The sequence below is a fragment of the Solanum tuberosum genome, unplaced genomic scaffold (genome assembly GCF_000226075.1).
Source record: "Solanum tuberosum cultivar DM 1-3 516 R44 unplaced genomic scaffold, SolTub_3.0 scf00012, whole genome shotgun sequence".
Taxonomy (NCBI): domain Eukaryota; kingdom Viridiplantae; phylum Streptophyta; class Magnoliopsida; order Solanales; family Solanaceae; genus Solanum; species Solanum tuberosum.
Genome location: NW_006238937.1, coordinates 184807 through 209955, shown reverse-complemented (window position 1 = coordinate 209955; position 25149 = coordinate 184807). Strand labels below are relative to the sequence as shown.

The following is a 25149-nucleotide window of genomic DNA, read 5'->3' as shown; positions in this document are numbered from 1 at the left end:
TGATGAAGATTTTAAACTTCATATTTTTATACTTACATGATTATCAATATAAAAATTTAGTTAGTAAAATATTCTTTTTAAAATGGAAATACAAGTTAAATTCTCCATTAGTTCCAGTTTATGAGATGCTATTGGTCTAGACACTTTTTTTATTATTAAATATATCATAATATTTGTATTAATATGAGACTTTTAAACACCTGATCTGATCCTATTACAAAACATTGGTACGGTCATTACAATTAGACTTCCTTTTTACTGCAAGATGGGGTGAGCTTTGTGGGTAATGGGAGCAACCAAGACTCAAGTAACATATTAAGGGTTAACTGACACAGATCTATATGAACGAACACTAGATATATTTACTGCAAAACTCGTTTCAAAATCCTAGTGAGTCACTACATTAAATTACAAAAGAATTATATCAACACCACTTCGAGACATGTACTCGTTTATTCATCCATTTCTTGATCCCTGATCCACTTTGTGGCAACCCATTTTTCACCTCGGATTACTGCACAGCTCCCGTGAATAGATGTCTGCATTAGAGATTTACAAATGTCAGTAACTCCAAGCCAACATGCGCAGTATGATATAATGTTAGTAATCAGTATTCAGCTTTATAAACAGTAGTATCCAGAGAAGATGGAGCAGCAACAGAAAATGGAACAGTGATACAGGGCATACGGGAACCAATATTATAACCTTTCCCATCAGTATCTGTGCAAGGGGGTAGTACCTAATATGGGCTACCATTCACATTGATTAATCACAATTTAACACAAATCATTTTAGCAGAGCACCACAGCAACTCTGTTCAACAAACATCTTCATAGCATCATGGTAGACAGATTGATCGAGAACGGTTCCCACAGAAAGGAAATAGAAAAACACACAGCAAAACAAACAAAAAGAACAAAAGCCAAAGCATATAAGACATATTGGGAAGATGTAGGCATTTCTTCAACTTTTTTTCATCTTTAATTTTGTGGGCGACTCCTAATACTTTAAAATGCTAAAAGAATCACAGCTCTCCACATGGATGTTATACCGCGCTGCTACAGAGTGCAGAAAGTTTGTCTTATGTTCCAACAAACCTATTGCTGATAATCTCATTTGTAACAAATTTTCATAACTGCATCATATAAATCCACTTTATACTATTCATCTGCTATAAAGTATAAGGTGAAAAATGGTTCACAATATGCTTGGCTTGCTGCATAGCTGTTATGCCCAACCCTTTTTAAAATAACAGAGATCCTCGAGACTAGGCGCATGGCTCAGGTAGATGACGGGTCTTCCCCCCATAGATCAAACTTTTTTTGTATGAAAATAAACACGGCGATCACACTGAAATCTACAAGAAAAACTCACCGGGTCAATTGTACCATTTGGAAACAGCGAGTAAAATAGTAGTCCATCCCCTCTACGCGGCTTCACTTTCAGACCAATACACTTGCGGAAGTCATAATTAGCATCCATATTCTGTGCACTCTGTAAATTAACCAAAGGACTTATTTACACGACATGAGAGGCAGAAACATAACAATAGTCCACGAAAGAAGAAACAACTTTAAACTCACCTCGAAAGGGAACATGGTTTCTCCACCTTCTTCCACATCAGATAAATACAACAAAAAGGATGCAACCTAAATGAAAATACATTATTTTTAGTCTGGACACCTGAAAATAATCATTACTCAAAATTAAATGCAATTTGAGCTAAAATTTTACATGTCAAAGTTCATATTTATAGTCTACGGTACACTTGCTGTGAACACTCCACAATTGATGGTTCTGAAAGGATCCACGACAAAAATCAGAATTTTTTTCATCAAAAGGGGGAAAAGAAAAGAAACAGAGATTGGATATACCGGATAAAACTATATGCTTATTAAGGATAAAACTAATGTGAGTTCCACAAAGTCCTAAATGGAAGGAATGCTGTACACACCTTGTGGTGATCCAGATAACACACCATGGTGATTCCATGTAAAAATGAAGTCATTGCAATGAATCTGCAAACTAGTGTCGTATGAACCATAGCTTCAAACAAACTGTTTTTCCCCATCTTTTTAAATATTTTTGGGGAAGAAGGATTGGAAGAAACATGCATATGAAAACAACACCATCTTATCCCAATAACCAAACACTGAAATCCATGCACCATTCATTATGCTAGTTTGTGTAAGAATTGAGCTGGTAAAAAAATTAACAAGTCAATTGGAAAAGTTAACAGCAACAATTTACCCAAAGTAGATAGTGCATACCCTTTGGCTCTTCTGAGGACCATATTGAGAAGGATCAAACGCATCATAATGCGAATGATAACTCTGGCCGGTTTCGTACCGCAAAACATTAAATGCCTGAAAAATGCACAGGTCAACTGATTCAAGTTAAACAGCAATTATGATCACTGTACACCATACTTGGAGCTTTCATTTACAGAAAAATCATTCAGAATCACTAAATGAAATTAAGAGAAAGTTCAGACACAAAGGGGTTACAGCCTGACTAGCTATCAATTATCGGATGCATAAGGTACATAGCATGCATTATTTGCATCATCGCATTTGACTCAAAATCCTAGGAGGAAATTGAACAAATATCCGGAATCCAGCAAAAGAACTCCAGTTTCAGATAATACGCAAAACCCAGATTTCTCCAACTATAAATTAAAGTATACACCAGCAAGAGATGCTCAGTTTCTCTAACTTTCCTGTTAAAATGGACACCTTGATCTGTTGCCTCATGGTTTTGTCATGGTCTCTTGTTAGAATACATACAGACTACACCATGTGACGGCTGGATAGTTCATATAGAAGAGGAAACAAACCGTCAATTACAACAAATGAGCTCTTTCGCATAAGTAAACTTGGAACAAAAAAATTTCCAATAGAAATATACATAGGATTTTCACATACTTCAAGCTAAATTGCCGTGTGAAACCTTTGACAAAAATCTATATTGGTATGGTGCGAATGATTTGGACAAAAAATAATCATATCATTTCCAGTCTATGATCATTGAAGTGTCCATTTATTCTTGCCATTGCTAACACATACTTATCTGTCCAAAAACAAAAGCAGACAAATTCCATCTTTCCACAGCAGATAGCCATTTAAATTTTCGGATATGAGGTGAAAAGAACACAGACCAAAATATGTTTAGTGTTTGACATATATGGCCTTGAATCTGGTATAAAATGTGATTGTACAACCAGTTAATATTTACCTCCAACACCAAAAGACTTGTTTTCTTCCGTATTGATAACAATTGGAAGAATGCATTTGCTAGTGGAGACCTAAAATCACTAATATAGTTCTCCAGCATTTTATAAAAGTACTACCAGAGCTTGAATCAACGTAGTTTTCAAGAAAATAGAAGATGAAGAAGAGGAAGGAAATGAAGAAGCTTTGGAAAATGATTCTCCACCAATAATACAACTATTATGTCCTCTATTAATATCCAATTTCTGATGTGTGGATGGAATGATAAAACTAACACACAGTAAGAACCGCTTCATGCGTTATATTTAAGATGTGTGTTTTAAATGAAATTTACCTCTCCGTGTGTCCTGGGGATCATAGTCGCCTTTGCGATTTTCTCCTCAATGAGGTCCAGAATTCCAGTTTTGTCTTCAGATGCACTGATAAACATACCAGAACTGTGGGAAAGGGGGAAAAGGCAAAGGTCATTGAAATTGTAACTTCTTGTCAAAACCAAAAGAGGCAGCAAACTTCTATCAAATAGTCTTCACAGCAGATCAAAGAAACATAAAAAAAAAAGACCTGAAAAAGGACAGAGACACATGGCCAGTTCAAACACCCTGAACAGCTTTATCTTCCAAAAAAGTAGAAAATGTATGTGAGCACACTCAATTATGGTGACCTATTGATCTTGTCTACCAGAAATAGATATTATGAAAGTATGAGTGGATTAAGAGTTAGTTTAAGAAATTTTCAACTAATGCTTGGAAAGAGTGAAAAGATTGCATTTATGACAAAAACATCAATTTCAGTCAAGACACATAGAACACCAGAATATTGTTTACCTTGTTCTAATTCCTTTGGTATTCTCTGCTGTTTCTCCTTTGCGGAGAGCCAAAGATGATGGTTTCAGATCTGCCTTTGCCATCTTAATAATGCCTTGGCATTGTTCTATAGTTGCGAAATTGGGAAAGTATAATGCACGTGGGAACCAGCTTAAGACCTACCCAAAAGATTGAAGTCAATGTCAAATAAGATACACCAAAACAAATGAATACTAATGCAAATCAGAGATACAAGACTTATATAGTCAATGAGTTCCATGAACAAAATTTTTACCAGCTTAGGTTTAAGTTTAGGAAGCTAACATGACCATTTACAGCTACCAGCTATTTTGCCAATAGACTTAATGACATGCCTACTACACTGCTTCCTCCACACACAGACCTTCCCCCAGTCGACCATAGCAAAACAGGAATCATAGAAAAATAAACAAAAAGAATAGATGAAGTTGTAGAATAACAGAAATTGAAGGATGTATATTTGTTCTTAAGCTTACTTAATTATCCATCTGTGTTGCTTACAAAAAAAAAACAATTTATGTTACTTCAACAGTAACAAAAAGTGGTAATCATTGCATCAGAGGCAACATTATCAACTGTTGATAATCAAAATACAATAGCTATGAGAAGAAAATCCACATATCAACCAACCAAAAGTGCAAATCCAGGAGAACACATCCAAACAATAATTAAAAAGCTTGGCAGACTAATGTAAGTTCAATTACAGTAAGTTGATTCAAGTGAACACTTTTTCAAACAAAAACGGTTAGAACTGAAATCATACCAGCGCTAATTCAGCAAAGAGAATTATGCAATGAAACACACCTGAAAGGGGATGGAAGTGAGGGAATGTTCTCCAGTGTCGCCATTAGGCAAAACATCAAATTCTTCCACAGATTCAAGCACCCTCGACCTAGGCCGTACAGTAAGTAGTTGTACATCCTATCACACCCAAACACTTTGATCAGAAAACGCATATAGCAGAGACATATATCGGTTAATAGGGGAAATACCTGATGAGAAATGAGAGTAGAACCGAATAAACCGGCGAGGAAGAAGAAAAGACATAGCAGAAATACTGAAGGTAAGCCCCTTATGCTCCACCATCTTTGTCCAACGAATCTACCTTTGCTCTTCATCTTCTTCCTGATGGAGAAATCGATTGGTTCAAGTTTGGGAGAAATAATTTCAGTGCACTATTTAATGACAGAGTGATGGTTTGCATGTGTACGATTCTTTGACTTCTGCACGCGGCGGGAATTTTTTTCTCCCTTTTTGCTGAAATTTGTCATTTCATCTTCTTCTTTTGGCTAGTGGTTTAGTTGATTTTTTATTTTTATTTTTAAAAAGTATAATCCTTCAACTTTGTCATTTGAAATCGGAGGAAAAGCTTAAAATAGTCCCTCATCTTTGGGTTAAGGTTCAAAGTCATTCTTGAGTTTTCACATGGAGCACTAATAGTCCCTCATATTTGCAATATTGGTGCACTTTTTTGGTCTTCCCCTAAATTTTTGCCTATTTTTTAACATTAATTTTTGTTCACAATTTTTATGTAAGGAATGTCCAATCGTTTTTTTTTTATATATTTAGTAGAAATAATAACTCTATGTGAGAGAATATGAGAAGAAAAACACCTTGTTTTGTTTAGTAGAAATCGTATTGCAGGTAAAGTCGAGAGGTTCATCACCGTAATTTCACGTGCAATAGTACAATTTTTTTCTTTTCTTCCAACGTCATATGTTAAGATGTTCTTAGTTTAACTGCAGTAATATTTCTACTGAGCAGAATAAGGTGTTCTTCTTATCACCTTCTCTTACATAGAGTTATTATTTCTACTAAATATATAAAAAAAAAACGATTGGACATTCCTTACATAAAAATTGTGAACAAAATTAATGTTAAAAAATAGGCAAAAATTTAGGGGAGGATCAAAAGTGCACCAATATTGCAAACATGAGGGACTATTAGTGCTCCATGTGAAAACTCAAGGATAACTTTGAGCCTTAACCCAAAGATGATGGACTATTTTGAGCCTTTCCTCTTTGAAGTTGATATGCCCAATGTTATGAAAGTGACTTATATATATTCTTACCATTATACAAACGGCTCACAAATACCCCTACCGTTACAAAATGAGCTCACATGTACCCTTCATTTAACAGAAGTGAAAAAAATTAGTTTTAAATTTATATTTTTTGATTTTTAATTTTCTTAAATATTATTTAGGGGTATATATGATTCTTCTAGCAAAGTTCAAGGTATGTTTTAATCTTTTTCATACATAAATTATTTTTTTGACTTCTTTGATTATAATTATTTGAGTTTCTTATTCTTATTTTATTTTTTTCTTTCATTCCTTAGTGTAAAGAAAAAAATTAAAACTATTTTTTTGTGGCTATATTATAATTTAAAACTATTTTTTCGTTCTATATTGTAATTTATTTTTTATTTGTAAGAAACAAATTTGGTCATCTATAATAAATTTTACAAGAATATTAGTGAAACATGAATAAATTTGATCATCAAAATAATGAGAGGAAATTCCTTTATATATAAACAACAAAGGGTAGTGTAAACAAATTATTTATATCAGCTTACTTGTTTTTATTTTATTTAGTGGAGCACTAAGAGCCTATTTAGATTTTGTTTAAAAAAATATTTTTTAAGTCAAAAATAAAAATTCAAATTTAAATGAAGTCAAAAAATAAAAAGTAGAGTGAGATATACTTTTGGTGTTTAAATTATTTAAAGTTATTTTTAAAATTGTCAAACACTTCCTAACTTATTTTAAGTTATTTTTGACTTATTTTAAGTTAATTTTATATTTGTCAAACATAAATTGAATTGACTTAAAAGTGGTTTGACCAACTTTTAAGTCAATCCAATTTAGTTATTTGTATTTGTGAGATTACAAAAATAGATAATTTATTGGAATCAAATTAAGTATTCTTTTGGATAAAATTTCTTTTCACAAGCAATTTTATTCACCAAATTTTTTAAATAGATGTGGGGAAAAAATACATAGTCAATAAATGTATGTGTATTGATTACTCCCATTCTAAAAATAATAAGGTAAATGTATAGTCAATTCCTTGCAAGAGTGTTTTCATTTAGACACTCAATTTAAATTATGTTTTAATTGAACATTGCAATTTTTAATTGGATCTTTTAATTTGACACTTTCAATTTAAATTTTGAAAAGAAAAAAAATTATATGTATTTTTATTCGTATATTAGTTAATTAAGTTAATCATATAAACTATGTTAGTTCCTTTGATTATAGGCACCAATCTCAAGTAAAAAATATTTGAAATTTCATAGCCTATTAAGGTGAATGCATATAATTTAAAAAATTAGCATAGGTAATAGACTAATGAAAATGACTAGAAAAAAAATCAAATTTTAAATCGAAAGAGTCTAATTTAAACACTTTATTATGAATTGAGGTGTTCAATTAAATCTGATTTAGTTCAAATATTCAAATGAAATATGACAAATTTAAGAAAATTTATTATGTGTTAAGCAAAAATAATATAATATGTATTCTCACTCTGTAGTTCAATTTTGTTATGCCTACTATGGTCTTCTTATAAAGTTTAAATTTTTTGTATTGACGATGTAAATGAATTTTGAACAATATCAAACAAGGGTTGGCAATCTATAAAAAGAAATGTTATATTTAGATTAAAAAAATATATCCTTTTGAAAAATACTTCTTTCGTTTCTTTTTATATGTCATATTTATTATAAATAGTTGATCCATAATACTTGTTATTTCATAAAATTAATGCATAAATTATAATAACTAATAAGTAATTAATGTTCATTGTAATTACTTCATACATTGATTAATTACTCTCACCATTGCAATACTCTATAAAATCTGATTTTGAAAAAGAAATCTCTACAAATAAATTAAAAATAAAAGATGAATTTATTTATTTATCAATTATTGAAAAGTTGACTTAAAAAAAACATTAAATAAGGATTGAATTGTAAACTTACATAAATTCTTACACCACATATGCACAAAATTGTCACGTAAATACTACGTAGGACGAATGCGTCTATTCAACTTTGATAAATTCACCACCCGCCCCTCATAAATAAGAAGCAGAGGAGTAATATTTAATTTCAGAAAACTGTAGTTTTGCAAAATTTCCTAATTTCTTCCAAGGCAATTTTACTTCAATTTTGTTGCTAAAAATATCTTCTAGGATCCGTGTTTTACATTCTAAATCTTTCCTAGATCATTTATTGGGAATGTTCATTCAATAGTATCTGATCTGCTGCTATTTAGATTTTGCAAAGTAAGAAAAGAAATCACCTAGATGTGTTGTATGTTCTTTATCAAACATTTTACCAGGGATTGGGACATATGGCATATGTTCATTTCAAAGACAAAAAGTTGAAGGAAATGGAATCTCTCTTTTGATACGGCTACAAGAATTACTCAATTTAGGACCGTTAAAACTTAAAGGAATAATAATGTCAATCGACAAGTGTCTACTTTTCTTGCAATATTAGAAATAAATGAAATGTGTTTTATAATAATCAAAGAGAAAAGAAACCTTGTTATCCTAATGTGTAATAATCTTGTTCCTTCTACAAACTACAAATAAGATATGAGTAAAAAAAAACAGTAAAAGTTTCCTTAAATTAATTAGTCCCAAATAATATAGTTCATATAGGCAAAATCAAGCATAGGATAGGGGATCTACTATTTTGTGTAAGTGGAATGAAATTCTTTCTGCGAAATCATAATCACGTGGCTGGAGAATTTGTATATTGGCTCATGAGTCATGACAATAATCAACAAATGTATATCATAGCTAGAGATATATTATGATATTTTAATTTATATATTTTTGTATTATTTGTTAAAAAGAATACCTATTATTTATTCGAGTACTTTATTTAACTTTTAAATATATAAAATGTAATAAATAAAATTGAGTGTAATCTAAAGATCAATCAGGCTTACATTCATGCTTCAAGCTTATGGGTCATTCAGATATATTTAATATGTTTCGTCTGAGAATTCATCATGTTTAAAACAATTATTATACGTGGATTTTACAATCATTTAGGATATACTTTTTATTTCAAAGAGCATATAAAAAAAATTTAACATCTATTTTTTTAATCGTAACTGAGGAAAACAATCATCTTTTTAACAAAAGAATTCATTTTATAAAAAAAATAGAAAGACAAATCATCTTTTAACCTTTAATTGTGGCGCTAGTTTCGTTTCGATCTATTTTTCATAGAATCAGACATAAACTTATTATACAATTAATATTCATATTATAGAAAGTTAAGTATTAAATAGTCTAGTTCTCTTTTTAGGGATAAATCGAAAAACCTATGAACTTCAAACCAATCATTAATAAGAGGTTGAATATATATAATAAAAAAATCTATGTGCTTTTATTTAAATATATGTTTTATAAAGTGCTGATTGAGCCATCTTTCAAACAATTTTACTATTCACAAAAAGTTAATAAATGTCTTAAAAACATCCAAAAGTTAACGTAATATTTTTTCAAATTTCTTATCTCATAGTAATCTCCTTTTCTCTACCTCTAAGTAAAATGTCAATAACTTTGCACGTTTTTATGAAGTAAACAAAAATGGAATAAATTTGATAAATGTTTACTTAAACTTTCATTCTCACGTGATTTCAACGTCATCCTACTAAATAGAATATTAATGATTTCATATATTTATGAGTAGTTCAAGTCTATTTTGGAATAAATCATGTCTTGGCCCTCTTAGAACCTTCAATCTTCGAGTCATGAAGGAGTTGTGGTATGGCTTTGGCTTGATCCGACCTAACCTCCTAATTTTAAGACTTTTTATACTCTCCTTCATCCCAAAATAATTTTCGTCTTTATCATAAATGTTTATCTCAAATTTTTTGTTATTTAAAAATTCAAAACAAAATTAAGAAAAGTGTATTGTTTTTCAAATAGGAATCAGAGAGAGCACAAAAGAACTCGTGGAACAATGAGAAATGAACGTAACAGTGGTGTGCAAGGATAATCTTTCCACGTTGCAACACAAGTTAACCACGAATTTGCTTTGTATACCACAAAAAATGCTTCACATTTAGAATCTATAATTCAAGATAATCCTATGTAGGAGCCACATAAGTGGACCACAACGTTTACAACTGGTGGTCGAACACACACAATCCAAAAGAGCAGCCCTCAGTTGGCTGATTCTAATTGGACAAAAATAAGAAATTATAAAGATCGTCATTTTTTGGGGGAGATAACAGAGATTATTCAACTACTGACAATTTTCCATCACGTATAATGCATGGTCTTTTCTTTCTTTTTTTCAAAAAAAATAATAAGAACTTGTATCTAGCTACTTTTTCTTCTGAATTCTATGGTTGCAAGAAAATTCACAAATGCTAAGGCTAAATTTTTATGGCTCCATAGTTTCTAGTCCGATAGAAGTCAATAGAAGCTGCCGCTCGTGGATCATTTTGTCGAACAAAGCAACGATTGTATGTCGGAGGAACATTAGAGTTAAAGCCCTGAAAGATGGGATGAATGGTGGCACCAACGGCAGTGGATTAGGTGGTCGTAGTTGGGACCCTGGCTTGGAAATTGAGGTGCCATTTGAACAAAGGCCGGTATGTTCTCAATTCATCCCTGGCCTCATTCATTTGATCCAATCTGCAGAAAACGATAGAAAAGACTCATCTTAGTTCACATACTAGTTTATATTTATACACTAATACTCTGATAGTTTAAATATTTTTTATGCTATCCTTATTGTTCAACTTGTGATGTAACTTTTCTTTAGCTTAATCATAGAGATTAGTTTGCAATCACCCTATTAGTGACCTGGTTCTGTAACTATTCTTACACTTTTAGTGTAAAAAACTTAAACTAGTCTTGAGAAGGCCACAAGACCTGCACAGGTGGGACATGCCATTATACGATAAGCTTCTACTGCAGGTTATAGGATTATTGAAATGATCAAACTGACTCAGTAAATTACCTTTAACATGTACTAAATTTCTGAAGTTCTGTAAGGACGGGGGACTTGATATGGAGGTGGGTGAGCAATTTAAAGTATTAACTAAGCTAGTGCTTTTTACCAGGTGAATGAGTACTCATCTCTGAAAGATGAAACTTTATACTCTTGGGCGGAATTGGGTCCAGGGGCCTTCTTCCTACGTCTCGGAGGACTTTGGTTAGTTACTTTTGCAGTTTTGGGAGTACCTATTGCTGCTGCAAGCTTCAATCCTTCAAAGGTAAATTGTTAACTTTGTGCAAGTTCATTCTCCGCAAAGTGAGTACTCATGTGTCAATTGTAAACAAGGAGCTTTCAATTTTCTTTCTTTATTTATTTCCAAGTCACAAACACAATCAATGAATCCACTCAGTCATTAAAATATCTAATAGCAGCTCTTCACAATCATTGACATTCAAATTTTCACAATCCTCCTGCAGGATCCTTTAAGATTTCTCCTGGCTGCAAGTACGGGGACTCTTTTTCTTGTTGCACTGATTGTCCTAAGAATTTATCTGGTAAAGTTCTTCAATTGCAGAACTTCAATTTTTTGGTCAAATCATTCGGATCACATTCAATCAACAACCATAATAGGGATAGAGCTACGTTGGAGAAAGATAATTTGAGAACTTAACTTTTCTAATATTATATGTAACTTTCTAATTCCTGACAATAACCATAATAGGGATGGAGCTATGTTGGAGATAGGCTTTTATCAGCAGTTATACCTTATGAAGAGACCGGATGGTATGATGGACAGATGTGGGTGAAGCCCCCTGAGGTTAGTGGTCTTTCCTTTGCATACATATTTTACAGGTCCTTTCTCTTTGCTTCCTCTGCTCCTCCTCATTCCCACAGCAAGAAAATATTGCCAGCTTCAAAATGGATAAATTAGGTGACACGGATTGACGCCATTATCATCCCCTATTCACTGCTTCACTTGTCACATGGCTGACTTCAGTATCATCTCCTAGTTGTAGGCATCAATCCAGTTCCCTAAAATAGCTCATTTATACTACTATTTACATCAAGCACATTTAAGTAAAAAATTAAGTCAAGCTGAACACTTTATAAAAAAAAAAGGAGGTTTATAAACTGAATCTAGAAAATGCTCGTGTATATGAAGAAGACAGAGCTAGCAGAAAAGGGGAAATTAGAGTAACAATACTTTTAGACAACTTAATGTTCAGCTGTGTCCATCATTATATAAAACTTCTTAGCCTTTCATTATTCTTACTCCAATCCCATTCTCTTGAAGGTTTATCTTCATATATTTTGCACATCTAAGTTTTACTTCATTTGACACATAAGGAGAGAGGTCTACCTTGAATTTTAACCCACAAAAATGATTTCTTGAACGAACCAAAAGATCAAAAAGAGAAAATTCAAGACGATATTCTCAATGAAACGTTGTAATATTGCTTGACATGAATTGATTCACATAATAGATTAGAGCAAGTGCCCAGAACCATAATGACTAACACTGAGGTGAACATGGTCCGATATATCATGAAATGGACTTAAAATTTCGTATCACAAATAAGAAGTGAAGCTACATGTGAAAGCAATAAGCTATACTTCCTTGTCTTGGTCGAATCATAAGTCCTTGCACAATATTTTTTTCTTATTAGCACGACCAGCTATGCTAAAGATTTCAATAAAAATAGGTTCTTCATGGTATAGAAATGTAGTTAGCTTTCCTTGAAACTTTGAGCAACAGATCTTCAAGAAAGTAATAGCATTATCTTTTACTTTGGATGATCCCACAACAACAGCACACGATGGAATAACATCTATACCATGAAGCTAATATTAGTTTCGCTCCTATGGTAATTCATGCTCCAAAAGTCTATAAATGCCTGCAGTTCTTAAAAAACTTATCAGAAACCATGTTGCACATATGACATTTAATGTGGTTATTCCTTGCAGATCCTAGCTCGGGATAGGCTGTTGGGCTCTTATAAGGTACCAGATTGATCTATAAAATTCATCAGCTGGTTACATCTTATTCTAACTGTCAATAGAGTAGATCTTTCCAATATTACGAGCCTGACAAAGCTGGAGGAATTTATTTATCTAGGTGAAACCAGTCATTAAAATGCTGAAGCAAACGCTAGTTGGAACAGGGGCTTTACTAGTTGCAGCAGTCTCATTATTCATATTTGCAACACCAGTAGAAGATTTTTTCCGCGATACTTTCACAACAAAAGAAAACTCATTGAGTTCCACCTCAACAAACAGCACAAATAAACTAGGCATCAGGTATTCTATTCAAAACTTAAAGAAGTACAATATTATAAAATTTCATGAGCTTACGTTGTTTCGCTATGCAATTAAAGGAAAGAAGAACTGTTACGCTTGCCACTGGAAGTCAAGGAGGACGATGATCTGGCTAAAGCTGCTGCTGAAGCAGCTGATGGAAGGCCAGTTTACTGCAGAGATAGGTATTATCGTGCATTGGCCGGTGGGCAGTACTGCAAATGGGAAGACTTAGTTAAATAAGACGATTTATAAGTGAAGAAAGCTACAGTTAAATTCTGTGGTTGCTCAAAAGATCTGTACAATTGAGCCTCTTCTTATAATTTTAAAGAAGAAATTTTGATGTTTTACGCATTAGATAATGTGTATGCAAAGAAAAAAAAAAAAGAGAAAGAGAATCATAACCCAAAATGTTTAAATCCATCATTTGATCAAAAAGTCTCTGTGTGCTGCAACTGCAAGCCATAATTTGGGGAAAAATAATAGTTGCCCACCTGTGTGAATATTTGTTATCATCAAAACCAATTCGAGAAAACGATAGTAATTCCTCCCTTTACTACGAAAACAGACTACTTAGTACAAAACTTTAAAATTTATTAAAGTAAACACAGTAAAACAAACAGGATAGATGCAAATTTAGGAATCCTTCTTCTTAGGGATGACCCTTTATTCAGTTGTGCTCAAATCTTCCCCTATTTGAGGAACCCTAGATCATAAAAAATTACTATTACTATAAGTTTATAATTGCGGCAGCACTCTTTGAGTGTTAGGATCAGCAGCAAAAGATTACATAATACAGACAGTATTGTAAACGATTAAAAACTTGACGATTTACGAGTTAAATGGATCTTGATATCATTTTCTTTAACCCTAAAATCTAATCACTACCATTCTAGCATGATTCAAGCCAAGAGTTGTTATTTTCAACTTTTAATTACTACTGTTCTTTGCCAATTCGCAGAGGTAATGCCACTTTTTGTTTAGATATCTTACTACAGAGTGGGATTATGAGAAAGGCACAAGTACTTACTTGAATTAACTTGGCAAAAGCTCTTTCTTTCATAGAGATCCAAAATTTTAAATCAATTATGTTATAACACTACTACTGGTCTTGCTATTCATGTATGATAACGGGCCTATACTTACAAAAAAGGCTTTTATGCATAAACGTAATCAGAGAAATTAAATTTGGGCATTTTATAGAGAGCACATATATTTGAGCCTAATTACATTCATTTGGAAGTTTCTCAAATTATAATTTTTTTTAAAAAAATTCGTACATTTCTTTTTTTTGTCTGTTAATGAGAGAAATGTATTCGAGAGGGGATAGAGTCATAGAGATGTATTTGAGAGGAGATAAAGAATGTATCCAAGAGGAGAGAGATGCATTTGTGAGGGGATAATAATGTAACCGAGAGAGGATAATAATGTTTTTGAGAAGGAAGTTTTGAGAAATTTTTAGACATTATGATATCTTAAATTTGTATATTTACATAACTTTTGCTTTTAAATTTTCTGCATAGTGGATATATTTTTAAGCTACTAGATAAAATTGTACTTCATATCAATAAAGATAGAGATAATATGCTATAATCAATTAAAATAATAAGAATATTGTAAAATAAAGAGTCTTTATATTGTCACTTTAGTAGTGTAATCATAAGGCATTTAAACCGATTTCATAATTGCATAATAATCACATTTAAAATTACACACACTGATAGTGTGAAAGATTTCCCCTATTAGTCTAGTTTTATCATAATTTGCAATGTTATCGATAAGGTTATGATATGTGGTATTAGTTACACTAATTATTACTCCCTCTGTCCTATTTAAACTCATGGTTAATTATTACTTCCTCTGTCCCATTTGAATTTATGATCTAAAATAAATTAATAGATATTTATGTTGCTATAAATTATTTTATTAGAGGTAAATAGTACTTTAAAGTTAAATTATTATTTAATATAAAAATGTATCATTTTTTTTTGGACGAACTAAAAAGAAAAGTAAGTTATATAAATTGAAACCGAGGAAATATTATTTATTTTTCTAGGGTTGTTTTGATTAGACAATTGCTCTCTACCTATTTGCATGTCCTGGACACAGGATTGGATCTGCCAATATAAATACTTTGGCAGCTTAGAGAGCTGATCAAATCTATTTTTAATTTATTTTTAATTTTTGGAAGTGTTTGACAAAGTTAAAAATAAGTTTAAAATAATTTAAAAACCAAAAATAGACCTTTTCTTACTTTTTATTTTTAATTTAAAAATTATTTAAATTAAACTTTTTAATTTTTAATTTAAAAACCTATTTCTATTTAAGCCAATTCAAACTGACTCTATATATGTGAATTTATTACTTAGTCAGTTGGTGATGGAACAGGTCGTGAGTTGGCAGGAAAGAGAGGCGTAAAAGAGCATAACACGTGTGGAGTTGAAACAAAAGGCTCTCTCACCTTACTTGTCCAAATATACATGCAAATTTTGAGTCAAAACATCTTTTTTCTCGCTTTAGTGTCGCATTTTATAAATCAGAATTTAGTTATTAGCATTATGATTTTTTTATATCAATAATTAGGTAATATTGATTTATATAACTCTTCATTTCAAGTTATTTGAATTTTGATAAAGCTAAATTGCAATTTAGAATCGTATTAATGTGTACTCTACTAACTAGCTGAACAAGAAAATTAATTAGTTATGATTACTCTAGTCTCTATATTGAATGCTCACGACGTAATTACCAGATAATATATACTTAAGTATTATTTATCTCATGGTACCACCGACATGCATATTCATATGTTTAACCATACTGGTTAAAGGAGAGTATGTTTTATGCGTTACAGCTCAATTATATTGGTCCTAACACTTATTTTAGGGGGGTGGGGACTGGGGTGTGTGTGTAAACATATCAGGAAATATTTGCCATTTCAAAATATCTCCACTTAAAAAATCAACAGTTGGACCAGCAAAAATTAAATTCACATAAAGTTATATGCTAGTTCATTAACTCGTTGCCAATCTGGAACCATCATTAGTAAATGAAATTACAAATGACTGTGTTATTTACAACTAAAATAATAATAAACTATTGTTAATAATGTTTTATATACCTTGTTGCTGATAAATATTATAAGTTTGAGAAGCTAGAAATTCTCTACTCTCTATATATAGTATTGATTAAGCGATACAAGGAATCTAAGATCTCGTCTTGATACAACGTGAGATCATTTCCATCACCCCATCCCTCAATCTCTGGCTTAACTCAACCTCAAAAAGAGGATCTAATGAGCTTAGCTCTGATATCATGTTAAATGAATTTTGACCCTAAATATTTAACTTCAAAATAAAGATCAAAGGAGAAGAACTATCCAAATCATATGAGGAATCCTGAGATCTTGTCCCAATCCAATGTGAAATCATCTACGAATGTAACTTATACCCGAGAGAATGTCACAATTATTTAACAAACCTGGTAAGATAATTTGCAAATATATTCCTAAATGGGGCCTTATACAAAATCTTCAAGGTAACTACAATCAATAGGCCGCAAAGAGAAAAAACTGTCGATACATATTATCCCTTGCACGTATTTTTCTTTTTCCTAATTAGAAAGAAGGAAGAAAATATAAAAAAAAGATTACTCGTACATTTTGTAGTTCGTTTACTAACTAATATCATTATAAATGTACATAATTCTTGGCATCATTTGGATTAAGTTTCTTCTAACCAAAAACAAAACTTAAAAACTTCTGATACCCTTATTTCATATGGGAAAGGTATATATTTCTTTTCAAAATTGTTTTATCATGCTGCAAAACTACAAGTAAAATCGATCGATGCTAAAATCCAAAAATAGATAAAGAATCACATTTTAGAATTAGCACAATAACTGACTTCTTTATTTGTTTTGTATTTTTAATATCAAGAGCCCTCTATTTCATGCTCCTAATGTTTAATAGAATACTAATTTTGGGACTGGGGGTTCACGTGTTTCTATTGTATTTTACCCCCTACACAAAATTACAGTAAAATATTTTCGTTTTTCATCGATAATTAGGGGTATCTAACATTAAATAACGTTGATTTGTTTAGTTACTAGACCTTGTCTAGCCCCTACGTAGCCTTGTCTGTTTTTGTTTGAATAGAGCAACTGGAAAAAACAGAGTTCAATAATTAATTTGTTATAACAGATTACTATATATAACAAATATGATTAGTAATTGGGAAAACAAAATAAATAACATAATCATACTAAGCAATATATAACTTAAACTCGAAAAGTAGACTATCATGATAATTCGAAATTGGGACATTTGAATTAATTCTCGAAAGATGGAATTTCGACGTTTCACCAACCATCTACCTTCTCTTCTTTTTTTCCAGACAAATAAAGTTTACTCCTAAAACTTAACACTACCCGTTTCTGTATGGACCCGTGAACCACTAATCACTATTGTTCACTAATGGTAATGATTTTTTTCTCCCATTATCTATATTATTATTGTAGTACTGGAAGTTGGAAATCTTCAAGTTCTCTTCGTGAAATCTACAGCATTTATCAATCTGAATATTTAAAGCGGACTGTCACTTGAGTAATGAATTCACTACCAAGTGAATCTGTAAAAAGATATAATAGTAAAGAAATGGGATTAGAGGTGCCGCTCAAAATTGTGGTAGAATCGTAAGTAACCTTTTCATTCTTTATTAAAAGTTTTGGGTTCAAGCTTTAAGAATGAAATTGCCATGCTTTACTTGAGACTTTTTGGAGTGACTCCGAATTAGTCGAGTCCCAAAACAGCTATCCAGCTATCAGCTAAGAAAAAGTGATTCTATTATCAAGATCCCAATGATTAAGAATAAAAGAGTACTTATCACTCTCGCACTTGAATCAAAAGTGAGTGGCTATTAACTAATCTAAGTAGCAAAAAAAGAAAGGAATGAAATAGTAGGATGGAAGAATTTTGGATTTCTGTTTCTTTTCTGGCTTTTCTTGTGCAAATGAGCAAACTATTAAGTGGAAGGTGAAAAGAGGTTAGCACTGACTACAAAAAATAAAAGACGGAAGATAAAATGATGAAAGGAGAATACGCATTACCATTTTGTACTCTAAATTCTTTGATTACTTACGTTAAGAAATGTGATTTCTGTGAATGTGATCCTTCTTTTTATACTCGTTTTTCCTTCTTTAATCTCTATTTATCAGTTATTCAGCTAGGCTGGATCTTTCCGATAATTCATAAAAAGAAAACAACATCCCCATCTCCTCACACAGTAGCCTCACTTCACTACACTCAACACTCTTTTAATTTTCTATATATATTACCTAAAGTTTCTCATTGCTTGTTCATTCAATTCCCTTTATTAATGCAGCAGTCCAAGGGAACTAATGAGTGGAAAAACACAAAAAATAATCAAAATGTCTACATACCCGTTGATAGTTGTAGTTGTTGTACTTGTGTGCCTATGTCATATGTCTGTGGCAATGGAGGAGAAGAAAACATACATCATTCACATGGCTAAATCACAAATGCCAGCAACTTTTGATGATCATACTCACTGGTATGACGCGTCCCTCAAATCGGTCTCTGAATCAGCGGAGATGATCTATGTTTATAACAATGTTATCCATGGTTTTGCAGCAAGGCTTACAGCTCAAGAAGCTGAGTCCTTAGAGACCCAACCTGGGATTCTCTCTGTTTTGCCTGAGGTGATATACCAACTCCACACTACTCGAACACCTCTTTTTTTGGGTCTTGATAACAGACCTGATATCTTTAATGAGTCAGATGCTACGAGTAATGTCATCATTGGAGTACTCGATTCAGGGGTTTGGCCAGAGAGAAGGAGCTTTGACGATACTGGATTAGGACCTGTTCCCGATTCATGGAAAGGTCAGTGTGAGTCAGGCACCAATTTCAGTTCTGCCATGTGTAACAGAAAGCTTATTGGAGCGAGGTATTTTTCTAGTGGTTATGAAGCTACTCTTGGACCAATTGATGAGTCCAAGGAGTCTAAATCTCCTAGGGATGATGATGGACATGGAACACACACTGCTTCTACAGCAGCTGGTTCACTTGTTCAGGGTGCTAGCCTTTTTGGTTATGCTTCAGGAACTGCTCGTGGAATGGCCTATCGTGCCAGAGTTGCCGTCTACAAAGTTTGCTGGCTTGGGGGATGTTTTAGCCCAGACGTATTGGCAGGTATGGACAAAGCCATTGATGATAACGTTGATGTGCTTTCGTTATCACTTGGTGGAAGGCATTTTGATTTCTACAGCGACGACATTGCAATTGGAGCATTTGCTGCAATGGAGAAGGGTATTTTGGTTTCTTGCTCTGCTGGAAATGCTGGACCTAATCAATTCAGTTTGTCCAACCAAGCACCTTGGATCACCACCGTGGGTGCCGGAACAATTGACCGTGATTTTCCAGCATATGTAAGCCTTGGCAATGGTAAAAATTTCTCCGGCGTTTCACTTTACGGAGGTGATCCATTACCCAGTGGGATGCTTCCCTTGGTGTATGCAGGTAATGCCAGCAACGCAACCAATGGAAATCTCTGCATAATGGGAACCTTAATTCCGGAGAAAGTTAAAGGCAAAATTGTGCTGTGTGATAGAGGGGTTAACGCTAGCGCTGAAAAGGGTTATGTGGTCAAATCAGCCGGTGGAGCCGGCATGATTTTGGCTAACACCGCAGCAAATGGGGAGGAGTTAGTGGCTGACGCCCATTTTCTTCCAGCGGCGGCGGTGGGTTAAATAACCGGCGATGCAATCAAGAAGTATTTAACATCAGATCCTAATCCAACAGCCACGATTCTTTTTGGAGGAACAAAGGTAGGAATCCAACCATCACCGGTTCTTGCAGCGTTCAGTTCCAGAGGCCCAAATTCCATCACGCCGGAGATACTTAAGCCGGATATCATCGCGCCCGGTATCAATATTCTGGCCGGTTGGACCGGGGCAGTCAGTCCTACGGGGTTGGCTGAGGACGATAGACGGGTCGAGTTCAACATTATATCAGGCACATCCATGTCGTGTCCACACGTGAGTGGCATAACGGCTTTGCTCAAAGGAGTCCACCCAGAATGGAGCCCCGCCGCCATTCGTTCGGCGCTCATGACCACCGCTTACACCACCTACATGAACGGCGGAGCACTACTAGATGTCGCCACCGGAAAACCATCTACACCTTTCGGTCACGGCGCTGGACACGTGGATCCCATTTCGGCGGTGAACCCAGGTCTGGTTTACGACATAAACGCCGATGATTACCTCAATTACCTGTGTGCATTGAAATACACGCCATCACAAATCAATAGCATAGCAAGAAGAAACTTCACATGTGATTCAAGCAAAAAATACAGCGTCACTGATTTGAATTACCCTTCATTTGCTGTTCCATTCCCTGCCGATACCGGTTCAAACACAATCAAATACAGCCGGACACTGACTAATGTTGGACCGTCTGGAACATACAACGTTACTGTTTCTTTGCCAGATAGTTCCGTGGAAATTATAGTTGAACCTGAAGCAGTTAGTTTCACTCAGATTAATGAGAAGAAATCGTATACTGTGAGTTTTACTGCTCCATCAAAGTCCCCATCTACGAATGTATTCGGTAGAATTGAGTGGTCAGATGGGAAGCATGTGGTCAGTAGTCAAGTAGCAATTTCTTGGACATGAATTATATGAACAAAATAGCTATTTATTTAATGTAAAGTTAATCAAAGAAATTTATTCCTTCTACAATTTCTTGCTCACAGTACAGTGATGTTTCGTACCAAGTATTGCAAGCAATTCTAATTGTGAACTCATATACTTTTGACATGATTTTCAACCAAAGATCACTTAATTTTTTCTTATATACTTGTATAGATGCATAAATCGATGTATCTTGACTTACCTAATATATAATTAGCCAATTAAAAAGTCTTAGATGTGCTAGCACTACATCATTGATTCTTTCGAGAGATCACAATGGTTGCGGACCTAACATGTCACTTGAAATGAATAACATGCAAGAAGCTCAGAATTGGGGTGTGTAGTCAATACTCTTAAATAAAAAGAAAATTGATCTCTCGTTGATTTCATAACAAATCAAATATCTACAAATCTCTATTGGTACCTCGTAAAAAAAGCTTTTCATTTTGTGGAATAAACAATTTCCTTTCTTTACGTCATAATAAATTATGTTCAAAAAAACAAATATGTCATAATTTTAGGAGTCTATCTAGCGCGTATAGATTTTAAGGGCACGGTAGCCTAACAATCCCTTATGGGTTCCAAGTTAAGGAATTTATCATTCAACGGAAAGTATGTTCTATTTTATTGCCAAAATAAAAGAAATTAGAGGTGTCAAATGGGGGATTGATTGAAATTGGAGATATTAAAATGAGTTTAAATAAAAGTTGGGATGGGTCTTGACCCGCCCAAGTTTACTTTGGGCTAAAAATCGAGTTGGGTCATAACTCCAATTTGGCCCGTTTAATCTCTCAATAATTTTAACAGATTATTTAACTTTTATAGCCATAATTTGATTTTCAACTCAAGAATTTATTATTATTTTAAAAAAAAGTTAAAATGGATAGGTAAATCATAAAAGATATAAAATAGATAGTAATTCATACCTTCAATGTAGGAACAAACATTATATCAATGCAAATAAAGAGTTATAAAACGAGTTGAAATTGAAGATTAAATTGGGTTCGATTGAAAATTCTTTTAAAATAGGTTAAGTCCCGAATGAGTTGAGATTGAACTCAATTCAAATTATCTTGAGCCTAACCCTTAAAATTCTGGACGGATTGAACATGTTACCTATATTTGAGCTCATTTTTAACACAAATAAATGAGCAATTTATTATTGAATTTAAAAACTCAAAATATCCCCACTTAAAAAAATCAACAGTTGGACCAGCAAAAAATAAATTCATATAAAGTATATGCTAGTCATTAACTCGATCGTTGCCAATCTGGCAACACCATAAGTAAATGAAATTCCACATGACTGTGTTATTTACCAGTTGTAAAATTACAGCTAAAATGCTACTAATATTCTACTATATGGTTTATAATGTTCTACACTGTATACCGTGTTGCTGATAAATATTATAGGAGTTATTCAATGAAAGTTTTAAGTTTCATAGATGATAGAAGCATCCTGCAACAAAAAAAAAAAGAATTTTACGGTAATAATATAATTATAGTTTATTTGTTTTTTTTATTTTATTTTATTATTTGCCTTTGACTTGGGTCACTCTTGGACCTTAGTTGAACTCCTTTCTTATTTTATGAATAAATGGACATGATCCAATGTTTAATTAAAATAAAAAATAAAAAATAAAAAATTATCACTAGATTTAACGGTAACAGTAAATATGGGTGGGTGTTAATTATAACCAACAATTTATATAAATGTTGTTAAAGGTTTTACCGACAATAAATGCAATGGCATTAACTTAATTATCGCTAAATATTTTTGCGGCAATAAAGAAAAGTTATTGGCACTAAATGTCTTTTTTTTTGTAGTGACTAGAAATTTTGTACTCTATACATGTAGAAGCTTTTGCCCCAATGTGAGAAATCATGTATGAGAGATCAAATGTTAAATGAATTTTTGATCTGACTCAATCTAAAGAGCTAACTCAAAGAAGGAGGATTGTCCAAAGTCATATAAGAACTCTCCAATCTCTTCCAAATCTAATATGAGATCATTCTTATCACCACCCCAACGTGGTCCGGGGACCCCACATCACACTCAATGAGTTCGACTTTGATAGTCTGTTATGTTAAATTAATTTAAGAGTCAAATTATTCAACCTCAAAATCTATATCAAAGGGAGAAGAATTGTCCAGATTATATAAGGGGTCCCGAGATTTCGTCCCAATATAACGTAGAATCATTCTCATCACCACATTTATGAATGTAATTTACACCCGAGAATATCACATTTAAGTAACAAAAAAGAAAAACATGATTAGATAACTTGCAAATATATTCTGTTGTTTTCAAGTTCCCAATTTGGTTCTCTCCAAGGACAATACACGTAGTTTTTCCTAAATTGAAAGAAGATGAAATTATTTAGAAGATTACTTGTACATTTTGTGGTTCGTTTATTAACTAATATCATTATATATGTATAATTTTATATAATTCTTGCCAGCAATTGAATTTAGCTTCTTCTTTCTCGTTTCCAGATCATACTCTAACTAAAAACAAACTTAAAAGCTTCTGATTTCCTTATTTTATTTGGGAAAGGTACATCTTTCTTTTCAAAATTATTCTATTATATGTTCCAAGGCTACTAGAAAAGGTAGTGTCAAACACTACAAGTCCTCTATTTCATGTTCCTCATGTTAATAGAATACTAATTTTGGGACACGGGGTTCACAAAATTACAATAAAATAGTCATCGATAATTAGGGGTATCTACCATTAAATAATGTTGATTTGTTTAGGTACTAGACCCCGCCCCTACGTTGAACCTTGTTTTTGAATAGACCAACTATAATAAACAAAGTTTCAATAATTATTTTTGTCTTATAACAAATATGATTAGTAATTGGGAAAATAAAATAAATAACATACTATATCATTTTGTGATGGTATATATAATTTAAATTCGAAAAACAAAACATCATAATAGTTAAAAAAAAAAAAAAGGATATTTGAATTAATTATTGAAAGTTAGAATTTACACATCTCACCAACCATCTACCTTCTTCTTTTTTTCCACACAAATAAATGTTACTCCTAACACTAAAGCTACTCCATTTCTGTATGGACCCGTGAACCACTATTGTTAATAATGGTAAAGATTTTTTTTTCCTTTTTTTTTATTTTTATAGTTATTGAAAGTTGGAAATCGTCAAGTTCTCTTTGTGAAATCTACAGCATTTATTAATCTAACGATCTAGATCGGACTGCCACTTGAGCAATGAATTTCACTACCAACTGAAATCTGTAATAAAAGATCTACTAGTAATGAGAATAAATAACCATACGAAATACTTTGCTCCATATCCACAATGGGTGTAAAGTGTAAACCGCTTCTTAATAAAAGTGATTCCATAGTAAGATCTATGATTGAGAATGAAAGAGTATCTATCATTCTCGCTTATGTAGTAAATTTTAGAGAAAAATGTCAAAAACACACCTAAACTATCCCCTTTTTTTTAGTTTCATACTTAAACTATTGAGAGCGTGAGTTTAATACCTAAACTATCATTTTTTTAGTTTGAGAAACACACTTCAGTGGTGTGTGTAATGCACTCTCTCTTTTATTTGAAAAAACCTTGACACATGGCATCCCACGTGAATAAAATATTTCACCTTGATAAAAATAAAATAATAAACTATTAATATTAATTAAAAATTAAAGATTAAAGTATTACTATCCATAAAAAAAAAAAAATATTTAAAAAAAAATTAAACTACCCCATTCTATTTAACCCTCCGGTCCTTCTTTTTTTTTTACATTTTTCTCATTTTGTGTTAGATATGTGCGTGCATATATTTTTAGAATTTCTTTTACTAGTGTACGAATATAACATAAATAAATTTAAAATTAAAAAAAATCTTGCGGCGGTAAGTAAAAAATATGTTCGATATGTACATATTTAACACTAAATGAGAAAAAAATTGGAAGCGGAGGATTATGTGGGGAGAGTAGAATTAATTTTTTTTAAAAATAAAATAATATCTAAATTAGTATTTGAAAAGGGGGGAGGGAGAGGAGACGAAGTAAAAAAATATATATATATATATACTTTTATAAAAGAAATTTAAACAAAAA

The 25149-nt window shown here is 32.4% G+C and overlaps 2 protein-coding genes and 1 pseudogene across 7 annotated transcripts; 2 read left to right on the top strand and 1 right to left on the bottom strand.

The window, feature by feature from the left end:
- Nucleotides 1-338: 338 nt before the first annotated feature.
- Nucleotides 339-5356, bottom strand: LOC102596044 (probable prolyl 4-hydroxylase 9). Of its 6 annotated transcripts, none has more exons than XM_015312893.1 (9): nt 5065-5353; nt 4877-4993; nt 4055-4212; nt 3565-3667; nt 2271-2366; nt 1955-2152; nt 1584-1649; nt 1375-1494; nt 339-539 (listed from the first exon to the last, which is right to left on the bottom strand). In XM_015312893.1, exons 1-9 carry the CDS (start codon nt 5188-5190, stop codon nt 453-455), a joined length of 1071 nt encoding a protein of 356 aa, XP_015168379.1. In that variant the 5' UTR covers nt 5191-5353; the 3' UTR covers nt 339-452. The 6 variants fall into 6 exon arrangements, 4 of the variants coding, with proteins under 4 accessions (XP_015168379.1, XP_006339825.1, XP_015168386.1 ...); XR_001474567.1 differs by having other exon boundaries at nt 452-539; nt 1584-1683; nt 1955-2018; nt 5065-5352; XR_001474566.1 differs by lacking the exon at nt 339-539 and adding an exon at nt 1735-1797 and having other exon boundaries at nt 1476-1494; nt 5065-5356.
- A 4964-nt stretch (nt 5357-10320) lies between these two features.
- LOC102595705 (uncharacterized) lies at nt 10321-13696 on the top strand. The gene is made up of 7 exons (XM_006339762.2): nt 10321-10697; nt 11172-11324; nt 11524-11601; nt 11769-11864; nt 13013-13048; nt 13164-13345; nt 13423-13696. Exons 1-7 carry the CDS (start codon nt 10470-10472, stop codon nt 13583-13585), a joined length of 936 nt encoding a protein of 311 aa, XP_006339824.1. The 5' UTR covers nt 10321-10469; the 3' UTR covers nt 13586-13696.
- Nucleotides 13697-17652: 3956 nt separating this feature from the next.
- On the top strand, nt 17653-21096 carry LOC102595374 (subtilisin-like protease SBT1.7; annotated as a pseudogene).
- The last annotated feature ends 4053 nt before the right edge of the window (nt 21097-25149 follow it).